This window comes from Drosophila albomicans, chromosome X (assembly GCF_009650485.2).
Source record: "Drosophila albomicans strain 15112-1751.03 chromosome X, ASM965048v2, whole genome shotgun sequence".
Lineage (NCBI taxonomy): Eukaryota > Metazoa > Arthropoda > Insecta > Diptera > Drosophilidae > Drosophila > Drosophila albomicans.
The window spans coordinates 29,988,757-30,008,487 of NC_047627.2; the positions used below are offsets into that span (position 1 = coordinate 29,988,757).

Sequence of the window (19,731 nt, forward strand, 5' to 3'; positions counted from 1 at the left end):
CGACAGCGTTCCCAAGCGTTTGCTGATTCACTCCCCGTTTCGTGGTATAGATAAAAAAAGTATGAAAAAAAAGAATAATAAATAATAAGAAACACACGAAGAGAGCAAATAATGCTTATCAGTTGAACTATGCGAAATGTGTATGAAGTGAATACTGATGTCCCAGCCAAAAAAAAAAAAATATATAATATTAGATCATTGGGAGACAATCTGCAGACGATAGCGTCAGAGGAACCGAAAGAGATGGAGAATCATATATTGTGTTGATATGGAGGAGTATCATAAATCTTGGCACACGTTTTGCTTTTTGCGTATTTTAGTGCGTTTTACCCCGATAAGCGGTAACACCATCAATATCATCCAATACCAATCCATCATTGCGTCAGTCAAGCTTTCAGTATTGAGCAGAGACGATCAGCTGGATTGAGTTGAATTGAGTTATCATTGAATTTTCATAATGCCTATTAGCCATTACGCTGCAGACTCGGCCAGTATTAACACCTGACAGTCGGCAGGCAGCACCTGTTGCCCCCAGACCTCTTTCTATATATCGCTAATTGTACTCTCAATTGCGCCATTAAATGTCGTCGCTGCTACTTCCCTCCCAACTGTGCTTTTGTATACCCTGTGCGATCATCATCGAACAGCAGCTGTAACTTTAGTCAGCGTGAGAAAACACAATTTCCACTTATAAACACATAAAAATTGATACACTTGTGCCTATGCTGTATACCCTGTAAATGTTGTTATAGCAATCGGGAGTCTACATTTATTTGATACAATCATTACAGGGTCTAAGCAAGTCGTTCAACATGCAGTTGCTTTTCTGTTTTCTGTAGTTTATGGCCTCTCATCATAAAAAGTAAATGACGACTGGCCTGCTTTTCTAGTGATAGGCCACAATAGTTATGAGCTCAATACCCTGTTGCAGTCATCCATCCCAAACGGATCTAGCAAGTGTACTTGTACTTGTACTTGGGGTTTCGCTTTATCTTCGGACCTTGCTTTTGTGTAACTGCCAGCTGTGATAATTCCACTTGACCGTGGTCAAGTTATCGTTGTCCCAGAGCCGCAAAACTTCTCGTACATTTCGTAACGCATGTAACGACTTTCGGTGAAGCTTAAAGCTAGCAATATCGTTAAGGGAAATATTTCAAGCTTTTAATGCTATTTAATTTGAGCTTATTATGCATCGAATATGCATATTGTAAAATCTTGAGGATTAGTCAACTTAGCTGAGTTTGAAGCTGTTTCAAAGGCAACAGTTGAAGCTTATAAGCTGCTATTTAGCCTAAGCTTTAGTTTAGATTTAATGAATTTTCGTATATTTTAAAGCTCCGAGCGTTTAGCTTCGGTATTATAATGTTTCAAATGCAACATATTGAGCTTTTAAGCTGATATTTTATCTAAGCTTAGGTTTACAGAGTTAATTAAGCCTTAACGAGCTTTCGTATTTATTAAAACTCTGAACGACTAAGCTTTTCAACGTTTTCTTGAGTTTTAAGTCGTTTCTAAGGCTTATAAGCTGATGATGAGCCAAAGTTTTAGTTAACATAGTCAATGGGCCAATATTGAACGAGCTTTCATATATATATTAAAGCTCTCAGCGTTTAGCTTTGTGGTGAAGATGTTTCGAATGCCACAGATTGAGCTTATAATCTGATATTTAATATATGCTTTACTTTAGTCAATCGACTAAGCTTAAAGGTGCTTTTCATATATATTAAAGCTCTCAGCGTTTAGCTTTGCTGCTGAACTAAATTCAAAGATTAAATTGTTTTATACATGCTTCAAAGAAACTTTTAAACATTTATCTGATTCGTAGATTAATCAAATATCTTTGTAACCTCCACAGTTAATAGGTTTAGAAGTGTTTCTAAATAACTCCTCTTATAACGATATGCCTCTCTTCTTCGTATTTGCAGTTCCTTGCCTCAGAGCTACGCCAACTCAGGTGCGCCGCTACAGCCGAGCGGTAGTGCCCACAGTCTCGGCAGCAGTCCCAATCCCAGTCCGCGGAGCAATCAGAGCAAAGCAGGCAACGGCGGCGGAGGCGGCGGCTTAACAGCCGGCGTTAAAGGCCTCAGCACGGCGAAGCATGATCAGCAAACGTCCGCGGCGGCAGCAGCAGCGATCTCATCCACATCTGCCGCCGCTGGCACCTCCGGCCACCACCACTCCGTTGTGGTAGCGTCCACATCATCGGCGAGCGCAACAACGGGAGCGACAGCGGCAACTGCGACGCCACCCGAGAAGGAGAAGAAGCGCAAGGAAGTCTCCAGTTCGCGTGTCAAGAAATTCCATCGACACTTCTCACAAGTCTCCAAGGATGAGAAGCTCATTAACTGTAAGTAGTCTCCATGTTTTCCGAAAATTATTTTATTATTTTGTTTTTCAAATTTGAAAATATTTGAAACAAGTAAAAAAATGTATAGTCGAGTGTGCTTGACTGTGAAATACTCGCTACCCGTTTTGAGCAAATGCAAAACAGTGCGGTATTATTCCTAAAATATACCAAATTAGTGTACGAAAGACTATGTTTTAGTATATTATTATAGTATATTGACTGGTACTATATAATTATATTAACTTTTGTATATTTCAGTATTTTTGCGATATGTTAAATATACCAAAGTTAATGTTTTTAAAATTTTATATTACTACTACTATATAAGTATACTAACTTTGGTATATTTCAGTATTTTTGCGGTATATTAATTTGGTATATGGATATAGTATTCAATGGTACTGTATCAATTACTAAAAACAGAACATTTGGCATATTTCAGTATTTTTGCGCTTATATTATCTATTTTTCAACTTAGCAAAATATACCAAACTCCCAGCTAAAGCCAGATTTTGCTTTTGGCATAAATATTTTAAGACGTTGAAAATGTCAATTAAGTTGTAGCTATGCAAAGAAGAGAATTTGATGTTCAGAGCATCAATAATTTAGCTCAAAGATATAGTATTTTTTATAGTTAATAACGTAACTAAATTTTTCAATAGTGAAAGTTTACCATTAATAAATGTAAATATAATTTATTTATTTTTTCGTTATCTCATATTAATCAAAATTAATGTAATTTCATTTTTCTTAAGTTAATGTCAATTAATAACATTTTATTTCATTAATATTTGCAGACTTTTCGTGCGCTCTTGTTGGCGACATTCCGCTTCAAGGACATCTCTATATAACGGAACAGCATTTCGCTTTCTATTCCAATGTTTTCGGTTATGTAACCAAGGTAAGTTGAAAAAATCTTGCTCCGTCCGTCTGTCTGTCTGTCCACATGCTTGGAAGTCTGTAACTCGAATACTATAAGAGTTGGAGCTGACAAATTTTCGGCTCACATTCTGGTGATGATTGACTTTAGGTTAAAAGCATAGATATTCTTACCGATTAATCTCAAAGTCTGTGTGTCTGTCTGTCCACATGCTTCGAAGCCAGTAACTTGAATACTATGAGATCTTGAGTTGCCAAATTTTAAAATTACACTCTAGGTTTATTGCACATATGTGCTTACAGAGTATCTCAAAGTCTTGTTGCTCGACTTTGAGATACCCTGTAAACACTTCTATTTGCAATTATACGTTTTTACTAAAATCTTTTGTGTTTTTTTTTTCCAAATTTCTTTTAGGTTGTTATACCCACATCGTCGGTGACGAAAATCTCAAAGGAGAAAACAGCAAAGATCATACCAAATGCAGTGGGCGTGGCAACCGCCGATGAGCGTCACGTCTTCGGCAGCTTCATTAGTCGCGAGGCCGCCTTTCGGTTAATGTGCACCGTGTGCACTCAACTGGCGACTGGCAATGAGATACTCCCAAAACCGCTGCCCGTCGATGTGGAGCTACCCGAAGAGTATCTGCTCGATGACGACAGCAGTTGCTCGATCAGCGGCAACGAGAGTCCGCCACATTTGCGCTCAGCAGCCGCAGCAGCGGCGGCAGCAGCAACCGAACAACAAGAGATGCAGCTGAGACAGCGCAACATCAGCGACCGACATTCCGGTAAGCAAACGAACTTGAATTAAACTTGAGAATTTGAAATTGAAACTCGCGTTCTTTTCTGATCGTTTAGATCTCCCGGGCAAGAGCACGCTGGGCGTGGCCAATGAGTTGGATCAGGTGACCATCCGCAGCTCGGCGCCGCCCATCGTCCACTATGAGGAGCAAACACAGCAAACATTTGTCGCCGCTGCTGCTGCTGTGCCACAACTCTCGACTTCCGCGCTTCCTTCCAACACAATCACAGCAACAACAACAGCAACGACGCCCGTCAGAGTTTTAACTGCAAATGCAATAGGAGCTGCAACAGCATCAACAGTAGCCAGCACAACGTCGTCGCTGCGTTCGCGTTTGAGTCGCAAGCTGCCAACGCTGACCGAGTTGCATGTGCTCTATTTGGGCATTATGTTGGCCATTATGCTGGCTCTATTCTCCGTCTTTTTGCTCTATCGCATACTGGACATTGAGGCCAAAACACATCTCTACAACACACCAGTTGATTTCAATTTGGTAAGACGATCCTCACGATATAATCGGACTTTTTAAGCTAAGCTTTCGTTTCGTTGTAGCGCTCGGGCAACGATGAGGATATTTTTGCGGAGGCGCTGCGCTGGCAAAAGGAGCTGCAGGATAAAAGCACTGCCGAGGCTCAGCACATTTTATCGAAGAATCTGGAACAAATATCGAAGGTGAGCAGACCATATCCGACAACGAAAAACGACATTCGGCAGAACTTTTCATAGTCATCAAAGACGTTACCGTACACGAAAAGTTAGCAGACGTTTCCAAGGAAGGATTTTATGTTCAGTTAATATCAGCAGTACTTTCCATAGGACTTTACGTATAGGAAATGTCAGCACCACTTCAGCAGAGGTTTCCATAGTCATCAAGGATTTTACGTACAAGAAATGCCAGCAGAATTTCCATAGTCATCAAGCAATTTATGTACAAGAAATATCAGCAGAACTTTCCATAGTCATCAAGGATTTTATGTACAGGAAAAGTTAGCAGTACTTCAGCACAAGTTTCCATAATCATCAAGGACTTTTCCTTATAAGAAGTGTCAGCAGAATTTCCACAGAACTTCCTATAGTCATCAAGGATTTTAAGTGCAATAAATGTCAGCAAAACTTTATATATTATACATATTCATTAAAGAATTTACTTACAGGAAATGTCAGCAAAACTTCAGCAGAAGTTTCCATAGTCATTCAGAATTTAACAAATTAGTTAGTTACTTGCCATAGGTAAACTCTTCTATGGCAAGTAACTAACCAATTAACCAATTAATGTTGGCATATATTTCAAACATTCAATATGTAGTCAAGTTACCATTTTTTGATAAGTCAATGAGGGAACACGTTATCACTTTTCTATGTTATATATAATATGTAGATAGTATGAGTTGCATTTTGTGGCTATCTGTTTAGTAGTGAAGCTTTAGTAGTTCCTTTGCTGCAGAGAGAGTGAGCTTTTGAGCAGTGATAAAAAGTACTGAGAGACAGATAATTATGGACACCACCAGCTAAGCAGCGACTCTTTGCATAATCTTATCAATGCGGGGCAGACTGAATGGCTGGCTCGATAGAGCGAGTCATAGGCAATAAATCCAAATGCTCTCAACTTGAGATAGTTATCAGCATTAGCAAGAAAACTTCTACTAACACTTGTTTATATATTTATGATATTTATTTGGCATTATCGTTTATTGTTCGAACAGGTGCGTCGCAGCCTGGAGACGCTCTCGATGCTCATCCACGATCGCCGAGCGGGCTACGTGCAACCGGAGACAGCGACCCAGATGCAGATGCAGATGCAGATGGATGTGGAGGCAACGGATGGAGGAAGTTCCACAATCTCGTCCACCTCCTCCGCCATTCCCATTGACTGATTTTGCTCCATTTTTTCATACTTTTTTTTTGTGGTCAATTCTCTAGTTGAAGAAACAATTTTACATAGTCATATAGTCAGGATAAACGATTAACGATAAAAACAAAAGAAAGAAACAAACTGAATTATCTAAGGAAAGGTCGTCGCCTATTGCGTGATTAGTCTTAAGACTCCCAACTAAAATATGCATCAAGCCTAAGTCTCTAACTCTCTCTTATTACGTACATACGTATATATATATTTATATATTAGATCTACATATACATATATATAATCGAGGAAACGTTTGATAAGTAGCGCCTGAGCCTGATCCTGATCCTGCTTTTGCTCCAAGTTTTCCGCGCATTCTTTCATTTATACTTTGTTTTTGGGTTTCATGAAATAATTGAAATGAAATTAAAGTTTTTCCCTCCCTTTTTTTTTCTTTTTCATTTTAATTTCGATAACTAGCAACAACAATTTCATTTGTATAAATAATAATCCTGTGATATGCATATTTAAGTTTTATTTTTTTCTGTTTTTTTTTTCGCTATATTATCTAAGTCGAAAACTTTATCTCTATATATCTATAGGTTAGCTAAAAATTGAGTGGAAAAAAATATTGAACGAATTTCTTTGTTTTTAGTTGAATTTTTTTTTATTAGTTTGTAACAATCTAAATATTATTAATTATAAATTATGGATTATGAATTTGTAAATTTCTGTATGTTAATTAAAACACACACACACATATATATGCGAAGCAAAAATACCCTATATAATTACTATACTCTATATATATACACAACTATCGCTACAACTACAACTACATATACTATACTCTATATATTTATGTAATAAATAACTAAGTGAATCAAAAGCTACAACAGTGTATCTCATTTACATTCGTTATTCAAATTAGTAAAAAAAAAAAAAAAACTTTTTCGAAGAGAAAATTTTTGCTCTGAAAATGATCCAAAAACACAAAATCCTGAATAATTCGCAAACTAACAGGACCATTTGAATGTCCTTTGGCCAGTTGATAGTGCTACTGATTACGCATCGTTTGACACCAATGTCGGTCATGTCCTGTCAAGGACCTTCGAGTTATGACGAAATTTTTTATAACGAAAAAGTCCTTCCAACTTGCAGGATTTCAGGACTTTCAAGGATCTAAGCACAGTTTCTGGAAGCTTATCCTGTCAGCTAACATTCTACCAAAGGACATCGAAATCGTCTGCGAATGCCCGAGTTACAGGCGATTTTATGATTTTTAACCAAAATTTTCATGCCTCCCCCCTTTAAAAATTTGTGCGAAATTTTTTTGTTGCATTGCGGAATTTTTTGAATGCAAATCGATAGCCAGAATGATGTAGATTACGAAATGGTATGACATTTTGAAATTCCACAGGATACTTCCGAGTTATGGCCATTATGAAGATATCCTTGCAAGTAAAAATCAATGAAAACCCTTTCGAATTATTGTTAATTTCGTGTGTATTCAGTTTAAGGATATAAACAAGCAGATGCATTCTTTACTGGAGCTCAAGGACATTGGCTTTGGTACAGGATAAGAGCAAGGATAATGGGGAGATTGCTCATTTTTAATGGTATGTCCTTTGAGCAGTGAACAGAACTTAATGAAAATAACCATTTTGAGCGAAAGGACTCGTCAGGACCTAAATTCGCCAGGATACTGCCGAGTGATGGCCATGGTCAAGTTATCCTTGCAAGTAAATTAATGAAAATCCTTACAAATTGTTCTGAATTTACTGAGGATTCAGCATAAAGATATATAGTCAACCAGGACATTGGCTTTGGTGCACGAAACCAGCAAGGATAATGGAAAAATTCACAACATTAAAGGTATAATAGAAATGACCAAAAAGAGCGAAAGGAATATGACAGGCACTTTCATTGCTACACTACCAGCTAATATCCTTTTACATAAGTTATTATAAACCAGCAAGGATAATAGCGCAAATTTACAGGTAAAATATAGTAAAAATAAAAATTGTAATGAAAGAACTCGTTAGAAGTAAAATAAATATGACAGGCACTTCCAGCAGTTATCCTTTTTGACATAAATTATTTAACTCATGCGGCAGCTTAACTCTGTTAAGTCCTTGCAGCCAGCAAGGCACCAACTTTAACAAATGTCTAGTTGCATATTTATTAACTAGTAGCTAACTAACTTAACGACTTAATCGACTACGGTTTACGGCATTTCACAGGAACTGAGAGGGCGGGCGGGTGTTTGTAGCTGTGGCGTTGCATGTGCTGCAAATTGCGCTAGGCAACTGGCTGCAGTCCCATCACATTGAAGATTGTCGGCTCGGTGGGCGGCACTTCTTTGTCAGCATGATACTGCAGCAGCTTAAAGATGCCCGTTCCAATTCCTGCCGGCATGCCCAAGATGATGCGTTCCGAGACGCCGTTGATGGCATCCGTTTGTCCATAGTAAGCGGCATCGAACAGATGATCTGCGGTCTTCTCGAACTGCAAGAGAAAAGTAAAGAATTTAAAGCATTCGAACTATAGAAAATGTCAAAATTTAGTTGACTGAAATAGCTTGGTGGTAGAAGCTAATTAAACGACACTGCTTAACAAAATGCGGGGGGAAACCCCCTCTAAGATAACGAGATGAGACATAGAAATACTTAAAGAGACCATTTTTGGTAGTCTGTTTCATTTCGGATTTCTTGACATCATTCATGAACGTTTCACTGGCTTCTTACTTATAGATTATGATAGTTTTTGTATACTTTTCCTCATCTACTTTTTCTAATCCCTTTTATATATTTTTTCATCCGTCATCTATTTCGGTGCTTCCTTTAAATCTTTTTCGTGAACCTTTCACTGGCTGCTTAAGCATTTCCTAATTCGAGATTATGATTCATAGCTTTACTTTCATATAGTTTTTCTAATTACATTTAAAACTTTTTTCATCCGTCATCTATTTCAGTGCCTCCCTTAAATCTTTATCGTGAACGTTTCACTGGCTTCTTGGGCAATCATTAATTTAGATTACGATTCTAATACGAGACGAGAGATAGAAATAGTTTCATTTAATTAAAGGGACAATCATTTGTCGTCTGTCTCATTTTCATTTTCTTGAGGTCATTCGTGAACGTTTCACTGGCTGCTTAGGCATTTCTTAATTTGAGATTACGAATCTTAGTTTTTGTATACTTTATATTCCTCATCTACTTCAAACTACCCGAATATAGAAAATGGTAAAATTGAATCGACTTACCGATGCCAAATTGAAGACACTCTCACGCATCTTGGCCAGACCGTGTCGCGTGATGCCGAGCACCTCGCCACGCGCTGTCATCTGGCTGGCGAGGAGCATAATGTGTCGCCAATCCACGCTCATGCCGTGACCCTCCATCACGTCGGTAATCTCACCCATGATGATGGTGCGCGCTGCCTCAATGCCGAGCGTCTGATAAATCTCACAGATGTTATTGCTGCGCGTTCGTTCGCCGACAACGCCATGCGTGGCAATCACTTCGCGCAGTCCGTAGCCCTCGATGCACAGCTTATAGGTGGGCGGCTGATGGGCATCATCGACAGCGATCACAGCGCGGGCGATATTCGGCAGCCCAGCGACAACGACATTCTGTATGGTTGTCGCAAGTCGAGCGAGTTCCGCATTGATCGTTGCATTCCGAGTGGTCTCAACGCAGACGATGATGCGCGATTTCTTTGGCACCGTGTGCACCTGTCCGATCTTGATGCGCAGCCGTGACTTCAATATGCTCATCACAATCGTGTCGAGATCAATGTGCAATCCCAGCACCTTAATGCGCGCCATATCGATGCCAATCACCAAATGGCAACTGGATGGGGCGCAAACAATCTCCACATACGATGAGAGCTCGCCGAGCGTTGTCTTCTCGATGCGCGCCTTCACCTGGCGAGCAAACTCCATGCTCGTATTGTTCTTCAGTTCGGCGGTAATAATCGGTGTCGAAATGTTTTTCGTCGCATTGATAATCTCCACAATACGCGGCACTCCCTGAGTGATGTTCATTGACGCAACGCCAGCGAAATGGAAAGTTTTCAGTGTCATCTGTGTTCCCGGCTCGCCGATACTCTGCGCCGCAATGGCACCGACAGCGGTGCCTGGTTCGCTGACAGCGCGATTGTAGCGATCGTTGATGCGACGCAGAAACTCGAGCAATTGCTCGGCACTGAGGCATTCGATCTGTTGGCTCAACTCCTTGTGATCGATGTAGCGTTGCTGCAGCTGTCCAATGCGCTTGGCCACCGCCTTCAAATGATTGCTGCAACATAAATTTAATCGTTAATCGTTACTCGTTACTCGCTACTCGTTGCTCGCTCTTTTCTCATTCGTTTATATGTTCATCTCTACTACTCACGTTACATCCAGCTTAAAGTCGCTGCGCGCTTCGCTAAACTCCTCCAGCTTGAACATCGCTTCCGCTTTTTCGAGTATCTCGTCCGCTTGCAGTGCTGGCTGCTCGCCGCGCGGCAGCTGCGCTCGCAGATTGTCGTATTGATGGCTCAGATCGACGGGTTTGTTGCGCGTCTCCATCGACACGGGATCGAGACCATCACCACCATAAATGGTGTCGACCATTTCGTTGATTGCATTGCGCACCGTGCCATCGTAGTGCACCACCAAATCCTCCAGGCACTTGACCAGACGACGCTGCAGATAGCCCGTCTCGGCGGTCTTTACGGCCGTATCGACGAGACCCTCTCGTCCGGCCATCGTGTGAAAGAAGAACTCGGTGGGCGTCAAACCTGAGTAGAAGCTGTTCTCGACGAAACCACGCGCAGCAGGAATGGCGGCTGCAAGAAATCAGACATAACAAATTATAAGTAACTAGTTCACAGTAGCGAGTATTATAGAAAATCGTTCTAAACAAAGATGACTCCTTCATAAAGAGTAGTAATTAATCTGCTATAACTATAACGAATACTAAAGAACAGTTAGAACTAAAATACATTAAAGAAAAACATTGCAACGAGTAAATAAAAGAAAAATAGCAGCGAATTAATAAAACGAATAATGAGTAAAACTTAAATCTAAGCTGTATTACTAAATGAGTGCTACGGGGAAACACTTTAAATAGTTTAAATTAAATTGAAATAACGAGTAGCTAATAACGAGTAATAAACCATTAGAAAGGACACGACATAATTTAAAGTGTTATGTTATGTATTACCATTGCTGGCTGGCAGTAATAACTGGTATTATATAAATACATGTAACGAGAAGTCGGTAACGAGTAGTCAAAAACTTCATTCGTCATGACATGCAATGAATATAGCCAAAGTTATCAAATAAAATACACGTAACAAATAATACCATTTGCCAATGTAGGCAAAGCAATGACTAGTATTATATAAATACATGTAACGAGTATTAAACAACTCTATTTGCCAAGGCATGCAATGAGTATAACTAAACAATAATACTATCAAATAAAATACAAGTAACGAATAAAAAATTACCAATGTGGACAGAGAAATTACTAGTATCATATAAATACATGCAACGAGAAGCTAGTAATGAGCAGTAAACAACTCTATGTGCCATGACAAACAATGAGTATACGCAACGCATTTAATACTATCAAATAAAATACAAGTAACTAATATAGTAATAAATGCTAATGCTAAGAGAATAACTATCTCTTAATAAACATAAAAAAAGTAACGAGTAGTACTCACAGTGGCGATCGAAATGAGGTAGAGCGCGATTCTCGAATCCGTTGGGCACTCGCTTGCCACTGATGGCCTGTTGGCCCACACACGCGATCATCTGCGAGATGTTGATGTTCGATCCCTTCGAACCGCTGAGGGCCATGATCAAGGCGCTGTTCGTCGGATGCAGTTCGGCGAAACACGTTTTTGCGGCCTGCTCACGAATGCCGGACAATTCACGCAGCATAACAGCCTCGAGGGTCTCCTCAGGTGTGCAACCAGGTTGACACTGAAGTGTGCCTGCCTTCAGTTTTTCGATGTAGTCGTTGCACTTGGCATAGCCTCGATCCAACAGGATGCGCTTGTGATGCAGCAGCTTGGCACTCGGCGTCACATCGCTGATGCCAAATGAGAAGCCACGATTTTGTATGAAGAACGAGGCAATCTAAAAATACAGGCAACACAATAACATTATGAATTATTTTACAATTTAGTGTTAAATTGATAATTGTTGTTTAGTCGTGACGAGTTCCCAAGTATTCGCAAAGCCCCCGACTCTAAATTGGGCCGTAAAATCGCGTCATCTCGCATACCAACAAACCAGCAAAGAACAACAATTCTGGCGAAAGTCACTTAAAAGATTTTGATACGAGTAAAACTCAAGGATGGTGAGGGGATAGATAGAAAGAAGCGGGGGAGTGGGGAGAGGGCGCCACGATTTAAGCACGTAAATACCTCGTTCTATAACATTTAATTGACTGAAATCGCTTGTTGGTACAAGCAACCAGGTAACGAGAGCTAATTAAACGACACTGCTCAACAAAATGCGGGGGAAAAACCCTTCAAAGATAATGAGATGAGATATGAAATACTTTGATTCAATTAAAGGGCGAGTTGAGGAAATTTTTTGTAGTTCACTTTCTTGACGTCATTCGTGAACGTTTCACTGACTGCTTGGCTTTACTTGATTTGAGATTATGATTCTTCGTTTTTATATACTTGCATTTTACTTTTTCTAATACGATATGAAACATGAAATACTTTAATTTAATTAAAGGGTGATTTGAGGAAATCTTTTGTTCATTTTCTTGACGTCATTCGTGAACGTTTCACTGACTGCTTGGCTTTTCTTAATTTAGATTGTGATTCTTAGTTTTTGCCTTATCTACTTTTTCTAGTCCCCTTTTAAACTTGTTTCATCCCTCATCTACTTCCGTGCTTCCTTTAAATTGTTTTCGTAAACGTTTCACTGGCTTCTTAGGAATTCCTTAATTTGCGATTATAATTCTTTTTTTTGTATATTTTTATTCCTCATCTACTTTTTCTAATCCCTTTAAAACTTATGTCATTCCTCATCTACTAAATTCTTTTTATCTTTTTTTTCATATTTTTCTTATATTTTGTCATCTTCTTCTTGTTCTATTCGAAAAACATTTTCTTGGTTTTCCTATCAATTTCAAGTGACGCAAATTGATAACGGAGCGAATGGTAATGCAAATATGCCATCATCTATTACTTGTTATCAACAATTAACGTTCAACGGGAGCTATCAGACCAACGAGTTTATGACTAATTGAACATAAACGAGACATTCTGATAAAAACAATTTGCCACCCAAGAAGCGGGGGAAGCACATATGCAAAATTTGTGGAAACAATTTGCGAAACTATTAAGTGGCAATTAAAAAAAAGAATTTTTCTAATGATATAAATACAATCTATTAGCAGGAATTTGCCAAATTTTTAAATAGATTTATCAAGCAATTGCATCAAAACCCGTTTTTTTTTTTTTTGGAACGTGCAGAAAGTAAGGCAATCAATTTGCGGTAATTTCCCAGACTTTTGTTTCATAGTGTAGCGGAGGCAACAAGTGTCAGTGTTATCAGTGATAAGACTTTGCCTCGCTGGTTGGACAAAAGGAATTGACAACGTCTCGCCCCAAAAAAAGGGAGAGAAAGAGAGAGAGAGGGTCAGAGGCAGGGATTTTGTGCGCAAGTGAGACAGATAGATTAAAGCAAGCAGTCAAGCAGCCAAGAGACGTGTGAGTAATTAATCTTATCGAGCTGCGCTGCTGCTTGCTGCTGGCCAAATAACAAGAGCACGACACAACACAGCTCGTATTTGTTAATAACAAATTGTACAACAACAAAAAGAACAGAAAATATGACACGAGAGAAAGAGAGAGGCATATTGCATATAATTGCGAAAATCGAAGCAATTTCGCGCAGACGGAAGCGAGCAACAAGAGAGTCTACACCATTAAAAAAAAAAGCATAAACAAAAACGGAATGAGAACGATAGCAAAGGATCAACATTTGCTGAGCAGTCGAGTAGTTATTCTGCTGCTAATCGCCGCCTTGCTGGCCGAGGCAGCGCCACCACAGCAACTGGATCAGGTAAATTGAGTCGACATCCCAGTGGCATCGTAGCGGAATTCCCTGCTGACGACCCTAGGAAATCGTCAGCAGTCAGTCAGGATATTATTTCTCCGGGGGAATTCTTTGCTGACGGCACTAGGAAAAAGTCACCAGTCAGTCAGTATATGAATTCTTAGGGGAATTCTCTGCTGACGACCCTAGGAAACCGTCAGCAGTCAGTCAAGATATTACTTCTCTGGGGAATTCTCTGCTGACTAATAAAACGTCAGCAGTCAGTCAAGATATTATATTAATTCTCAGCGGAATTCTCTACTGACGGCACTAGGAAAACGTTACCAGCCAGTCAGGATATGAATTCTTAGGGAAATTCTCTGCTGACGACTCTAGGAAACCGTCAGCAGTCAGTCAAGATATTAATTCTCCGGGGAATTCTCTGCTGACTAGAAAAACGTCACCAGTCAGTCAAGATATTAATTCTCCCTCTTTCGTTTAGATTAAAGGACGCATCATTACGGGCACCGATGCTTCGGTTGGACAATTCCCCTGGCAAGTGATACTCAAACGCGATGAATGGGATGATCTACTCTGCGGTGGCTCCATTATTTCCGACAGTTGGGTGCTCACCGCTGGCCATTGTGCCTATGGCCGTGACTCGCTTTACCTGGTCTTTGGCACCATCGAGCTGAACGACGAGAGTGCCCAGAGTATGACCTCAACCAAGTTGTATGTGCATCCCAACTACAACGATAAGATGAACAATGATGTGGCGTTGGTTCAGTTGCCACAACCTCTGACCTTCACCAACAATATCCAACCCATTACGCTGGTGTCCAGCACACAATCAGTGAACACTTATGTGGGAACTCAGGCGACAATTGCCGGCTTTGGCCTGGTGGACGATGAGTATCTGGACTATTCGCAGGTGCTGCAATACGCTCAGGTTCAGGTGATTGCCAATGACAAGTGTTCCGCGGTGTTTGGCACCAGTGTCGTCCTCTCTTCCACAATGTGTGCTCAGGGCAATGCGGGCAGCAATATGTCCACTTGCTCTGGCGATTCGGGTGGACCGCTGATCATCAATAACAATGGCGCTTGGCTGCAGATTGGCATCAATTCGTTTGTCGCCGAGGATCGTTGCACCACCGGACTGCCGTCGGGATATGTGCGGCTCACCTCGTTCATCGATTACATTGCCGAGACCACTGGACTGGCGCTCAGCTGAGATGAGAATCGTAAAAGTTCCTCCTTCATTAAAAATAAAACGCAAATATTCCACACACCACTCGAAGCACACACAACAACAACAAAAAATGTGTTCGAATTTCCCGAGTCTCGCGCAAGACGCGCGCGGAGATACAGACAGATAAGATACGTTTTATTCTTTCTCTCTGAATAGGCGCTTATCATTCTCAAGTGCTGTCTTCCCATGAACAGATTTCAATTTCTTTATATCGTCACATTGCATCTTATCGTTATCATCGATTGGCCACAGGGGAAATTACTTTAGCACCTCTTTACAACTGCGGTTGGTTTGCTGTTGCTACCTTGTAAGATTCGTTACTTTAGTGTTATCGATCACATATCGATGTCGATAAACTGACACTTAGGGATTATGAATTCAGTTTTACAGCACTTTAGTTCAATTATTTTACATGCAACTGCGGTTTAATGTTGCCATCTTGGAAAATTTAGTCAATTTAGTGTTATCGATCACATATCGACGTGGATAGACTGCAAAATCAGGTCTATTTATTATTTCGAAGCTTTATGTAGAGCAACACTTTACAACTGCGGTGATTTGCTGTTGCCATCTTGTAAAATGTTAGGTTTAGTGTTATCGATCACATATCGATGTCGATAAGCCGATTTTTAGGGATTATGAATTCTGTTTTACAGCACTTCAGCTCAACGATTTTGTATAGAATGTATAATCTCGTCAATGTACCATTTCATATCTTTTGCTATATCATATTATGTGTTATCGATAACACATCGACATGTGCTTTTTGAACGTAAGAGTGCGGCAATAGAATTGAGCTTACTTATATCAGTCTTTTTATAGTTGTTGACAGTTATACAAGTTATTTTTAGCCGTGCAATAATATTTTGGGCATTTGCAACGGCTTCTTCTTCACTTATTGTAAGCAAGTAATGTAAAATCTTATCTATAAGTCCAAAATCTAGTATAAATTTCCACATATTTCAGTTGAAGACAGCAATTTAGTTGCCTATCAGTTCGAAAATTAAGACTCTATTAGCTATTCTTAAGCACAAGGGCACAAGATAAAGAGAAAGAGAGAGAGGAAGCAGGGAGAGAAAGAGACGCAGAATACAATAATATAAGCTTTTGATCCTCAAAATGTGATCCATCCATAAAATAACAGACTCTAAAAATTGGCTTTACTACAGGGTCGTCAAATACAAGAAAAATACTAAATAAAAGTATAGAATGAACAGCTTTCCACAACTACAGCTAGCGGTATATAAATAGGTGTAGAGAGAAAGAAACAGCTTCGAGATATGTACTTTATATTGCCACTGTCTTAACAAGTAAGAAATCTACAAACGAGTGTACTCGACTGTGAGATACGCGCTACGCATTTTTAATAAAAACACAACAGTGTGGTGTTATTTCTAAAATATACCAAACTAATATACCGCAAAAATATATCAAGGGCTTTACTTAGCATATTCATGAAGTAATATGTTCGCAATAAACCTTGGAGGTCAAAATATACCGAAATAATATACCGCAAAAATACAAAAATATATCGAGGGCCATACATCGATAAAGTACTACACTCGAAATATACCATAGAGGTGAACATATACCAGATTGTCAGCCAAAGCAGCTTAGATCCGTTTACAGTATTCCTTAAATACAATTTTAATTCGATCACAAGAAAATTGTCTATAGCAAAGTTCTCGCCTCTACGAGCTGTCGATACAAAATCATATCTCTTTTTCTTATAGTCTTTGAGATCTAGGAGTTCATTCAGACGGACGGACAGAATGACGGACGGATAGACGGGCATGGCTATATCGTCTCGGCTGTTAATTCTGATCAAAAACATATATACTTTGTGGGGTCGGAGATGCCTTCCTATTACATACATTTCCTTCTACCCTATGGGTATAAAAATGTTACCTCCAAGTCGACCAAATAATAAACTCGGCAAGTAAGCACACTACAGGGTAAAGCAGAAGAACATTATGAAAATATTATCAAGGCAACTTTTACAAGGCCAGCCAGAGAATTATTACCCAGCACTTCACAAAGCGAAATACGCTGTGGCATAATAAATGTAACAAGGTTGCTTAGCCTGCCTTCAAAAAACGTTACCAAAGAGTCCACAAAACACAATACTCATTTAACTAGCTAGCACAAAGGGTCGCAACACGATGCAGAGAGAGAGTAATACAGAGAAGAAAGAGAGAGGAATACGCACCCGTGCCAAGCGCCACATGGCCTTGGTGGCAAAGGCTTCGCCAAAGTCGCGCAGCAGCAGATAGAAGATGCACTGTTTGGTGCCTGATCCCATAGTTGCTTTGTCCATGGTGCCGCACATCAACTCCGAGTTGCGTATGTGAATCCCTAAAAAAAAAGAAGGAAATATGTTAGATAGAAAGTTAGCTGAAGTTAGCGTTAGTGTCTCACTTACAGGAATCGTTGACACACAAATCCAAGTTGCCGGTGTAGTTGCGTCCCTTGTTGACCATGTTAAGACGCACCTGGGAATCGCTGTTGGGTCGCATGAGCAGATTAAACATCTGTTTGCCGGTCCACAAGCGACGCGGCTTCCAAATCGCTGGCGGCGGCATTTGAATGCGCATCGTCGAGTCCTCGTTGGCCAGAAAGCAGGCGGCCAACTGCATGGCCTCCTCTTTGGTGAGGAACACCTCCTTTTGGGTCAACAAATATCCGCCAGTGATGAAATCCTGTGTGGCCGCAATCAGTATTTCACCATTCTTCGGTGTCACCAGATTCGATTGATTGCCCATCAGGATCAAAGCCTCGGCACGCGCCTCCTCCGTTTGTGGCAAATGCAAATTCATCTCGTCACCATCGAAATCCGCATTGTACGGCGTACAGGCGCATTCATTAAACCGGAACGTACGCTGTGGCTGAACCTTGGCCCGATGACACATAATGGACATCTTGTGCAGCGATGGCTGGCGATTGAAGAGCACAATATCCTCGTCCCGCAAATGCCGCTCCACGATGTCGCCACACTTCAGCTCCTGGGCAACTTTCTCGCGATTGCCATAGGCCAGATACTTTTTGAAACTGGAGCCACGTTGCTGCACATAATTGGCACCCGGATGCTTTGCGGGTCCATTGCGTACCAGCTGCTTCATTTGCCTGATGTTGGCGGGATTCACACGCTCCGGATAGGTGAGTATCTTGGCCACACGCTCCGGCACGCCCACCTGATTGATCATCAAATTGGGATCGGGCGAGATGACAGTTCGTCCACTGAAATCGACACGTTTGCCGGACAGATTGCCACGGAAACGTCCCTGTTTGCCCTTCAGTCGCTGCACAATGCCACGTGTTGTCTTCTTGGGTGCCATATTCAATGGGATGCCGCTGATTTCGCTGTGAAAATAGAGCGCTACATGCAGCTGCAGAAAGTCCCAATCCTCGTGTATCAATTCGATTTTGCCACCCGTTGCCATATGCCGTTGTATCACATCGTTGATCAGCAGAATTTCACTTTGTTTCATCGTCAGATCATCCTCCGTTGTCCCCGCCTTCACCTCCGACAGCACCGATGGGCGGATGCAGGCGGGCGGCACAAACACGCGCGTCACAATCAAATGCTTGGGATGTGCACCACGTGAACACATGCCCAACAGCGCCACATCGCTTTGTGGGATCTGCTCGAATAGATCGAGCACCATGAGAGGCGTTAACTCTTCGGCGGCGCTGTAACTGCTCAGCGTTAGATTGAGATCACGATTCAGTTCCGTGGAGCGCAGCATTTCCTCCATCAGGGTGGTGAACGTGGCATCCTTTTTCCGACCCTTGTACGGATCATGGAGGATCTTCAGCAATCCCGGACCCTTTTTGACGCCCCCATTGGCTGCCGCACAGTGCGGACATTTGGTCACCTTCTTGGCCTTGGTGAGCATCTGCGAGTGCAGCGCCTTTTTGCCCAAATACGAGAAATTCGGATTGTGCAGCTTCTTCTCGAACACCGCACGATCCTCGGCCTTGAGCATGACGCGTGCGCATGTCTTGCAGATCATTTGCAGTATGTTGATCGTGGAGCGAAAGTGTCCAATGTGAAACACGGGCAGCGCCAAATCCAAATACCCAAAATGTCCAATGCACTCGTTCAAGCCTTGGCCGCAGGTGTCGCAGAGCGCATCCTTGGTGCTGATGCCCATGCGACGATCGAGGACGCCATACGGAACCGGCTGGCGTTGAGCCTGATACAGATTCTTTGAGATAATACGCACCAGAGACTCTTGTTGGATTTCATCAGCGCCGCTAACGCCAAACTGCACATGTGAGCTATGGTTGGTGTTGTTGTTGGTTGTCCGGCAAAAAAAAACGTAGAGAACACAGAAGTTACTGAATTTGTTTTAAACCGTTTATCATTGTACTTACATTTTCTTGTTAAGCGCCGAGGCGCGAAACTGCTCCTTGGGCATAGCGTTACAATAAACTGTGCGATAGTTGCGTTCTAATATTTGCGAAAAGCACAATCAAGAGTTTTGCAATTTATTTTTGAAAAACCATATGACAACACGCTGACGAGCACGGCATGCAAAAGTATCGTTTA

At 41.0% G+C, this 19,731-nt stretch overlaps 3 protein-coding genes across 11 annotated transcripts in view; 2 read left to right on the top strand and 1 right to left on the bottom strand.

The window, feature by feature from the left end:
- Positions 1–6,711, top strand: part of LOC117578303 (GRAM domain-containing protein 2B-like) — a 50,783-nt gene extending 44,072 nt beyond the window's left edge. For 3 of the 9 annotated variants that reach the window (XM_034263748.2, XM_034263749.2, XM_052007473.1), the window contains 6 exons: positions 1,926–2,347; positions 3,145–3,248; positions 3,642–4,014; positions 4,085–4,521; positions 4,581–4,700; positions 5,732–6,711. In XM_034263748.2, coding sequence (XP_034119639.1) covers positions 1,926–2,347; positions 3,145–3,248; positions 3,642–4,014; positions 4,085–4,521; positions 4,581–4,700; positions 5,732–5,902 — 1,627 coding nt within the window. In that variant the 3' untranslated portion in view covers positions 5,903–6,711. The remainder of the gene's footprint in view (positions 1–1,925; positions 2,348–3,144; positions 3,249–3,641; positions 4,015–4,084; positions 4,522–4,580; positions 4,701–5,731) is intronic. The other 6 variants (XM_034263751.2, XM_034263752.2, XM_034263757.2 and 3 more) reach the window with 4 other exon arrangements.
- An 82-nt stretch (positions 6,712–6,793) lies between these two features.
- On the bottom strand, positions 6,794–19,722 carry LOC117578302 (DNA-directed RNA polymerase III subunit RPC1). The gene is made up of 7 exons (XM_034263747.2): positions 19,557–19,722; positions 17,602–19,460; positions 17,389–17,534; positions 11,590–12,007; positions 10,269–10,704; positions 9,137–10,172; positions 6,794–8,379 (listed from the first exon to the last, which is right to left on the bottom strand). Exons 1-7 carry the CDS (start codon positions 19,598–19,600, stop codon positions 8,173–8,175), a joined length of 4,146 nt encoding a protein of 1,381 aa, XP_034119638.1. The 5' UTR covers positions 19,601–19,722; the 3' UTR covers positions 6,794–8,172.
- Positions 13,782–15,216, top strand: LOC117578304 (brachyurin). Its single transcript, XM_034263758.2, has 2 exons — positions 13,782–13,957; positions 14,433–15,216. The coding sequence occupies exons 1-2, from the start codon at positions 13,850–13,852 to the stop codon at positions 15,159–15,161; spliced, it is 837 nt and encodes a 278-aa protein (XP_034119649.1). The 5' UTR covers positions 13,782–13,849; the 3' UTR covers positions 15,162–15,216.
- Positions 19,723–19,731: the final 9 nt, after the last annotated feature.

What these genes read in the sequence shown, in the direction of transcription:
- LOC117578304 (XM_034263758.2), top strand. Translation starts at nt 13,850, where the DNA reads ATGAGAACGATAGCAAAGGATCAACATTTGCTGAGCAGTCGAGTAGTT. An exon ending in CACCACAGCAACTGGATCAG is followed by an intron (nt 13,958 to 14,432) that starts GTAAATTGAGTC and finishes TCTTTCGTTTAG; the next exon opens with ATTAAAGGACGCATCATTAC.
- LOC117578302 (XM_034263747.2), bottom strand. Translation starts at nt 19,600, where the DNA reads ATGCCCAAGGAGCAGTTTCGCGCCTCGGCGCTTAACAAGAAAAT. An exon ending in TTTGTGTGTCAACGATTCCT is followed by an intron (nt 17,535 to 17,601) that starts GTAAGTGAGACA and finishes CTTTTTTTTTAG; the next exon opens with GGATTCACATACGCAACTCG. An exon ending in CCATGTGGCGCTTGGCACGG is followed by an intron (nt 12,008 to 17,388) that starts GTGCGTATTCCT and finishes CTGTATTTTTAG; the next exon opens with ATTGCCTCGTTCTTCATACA.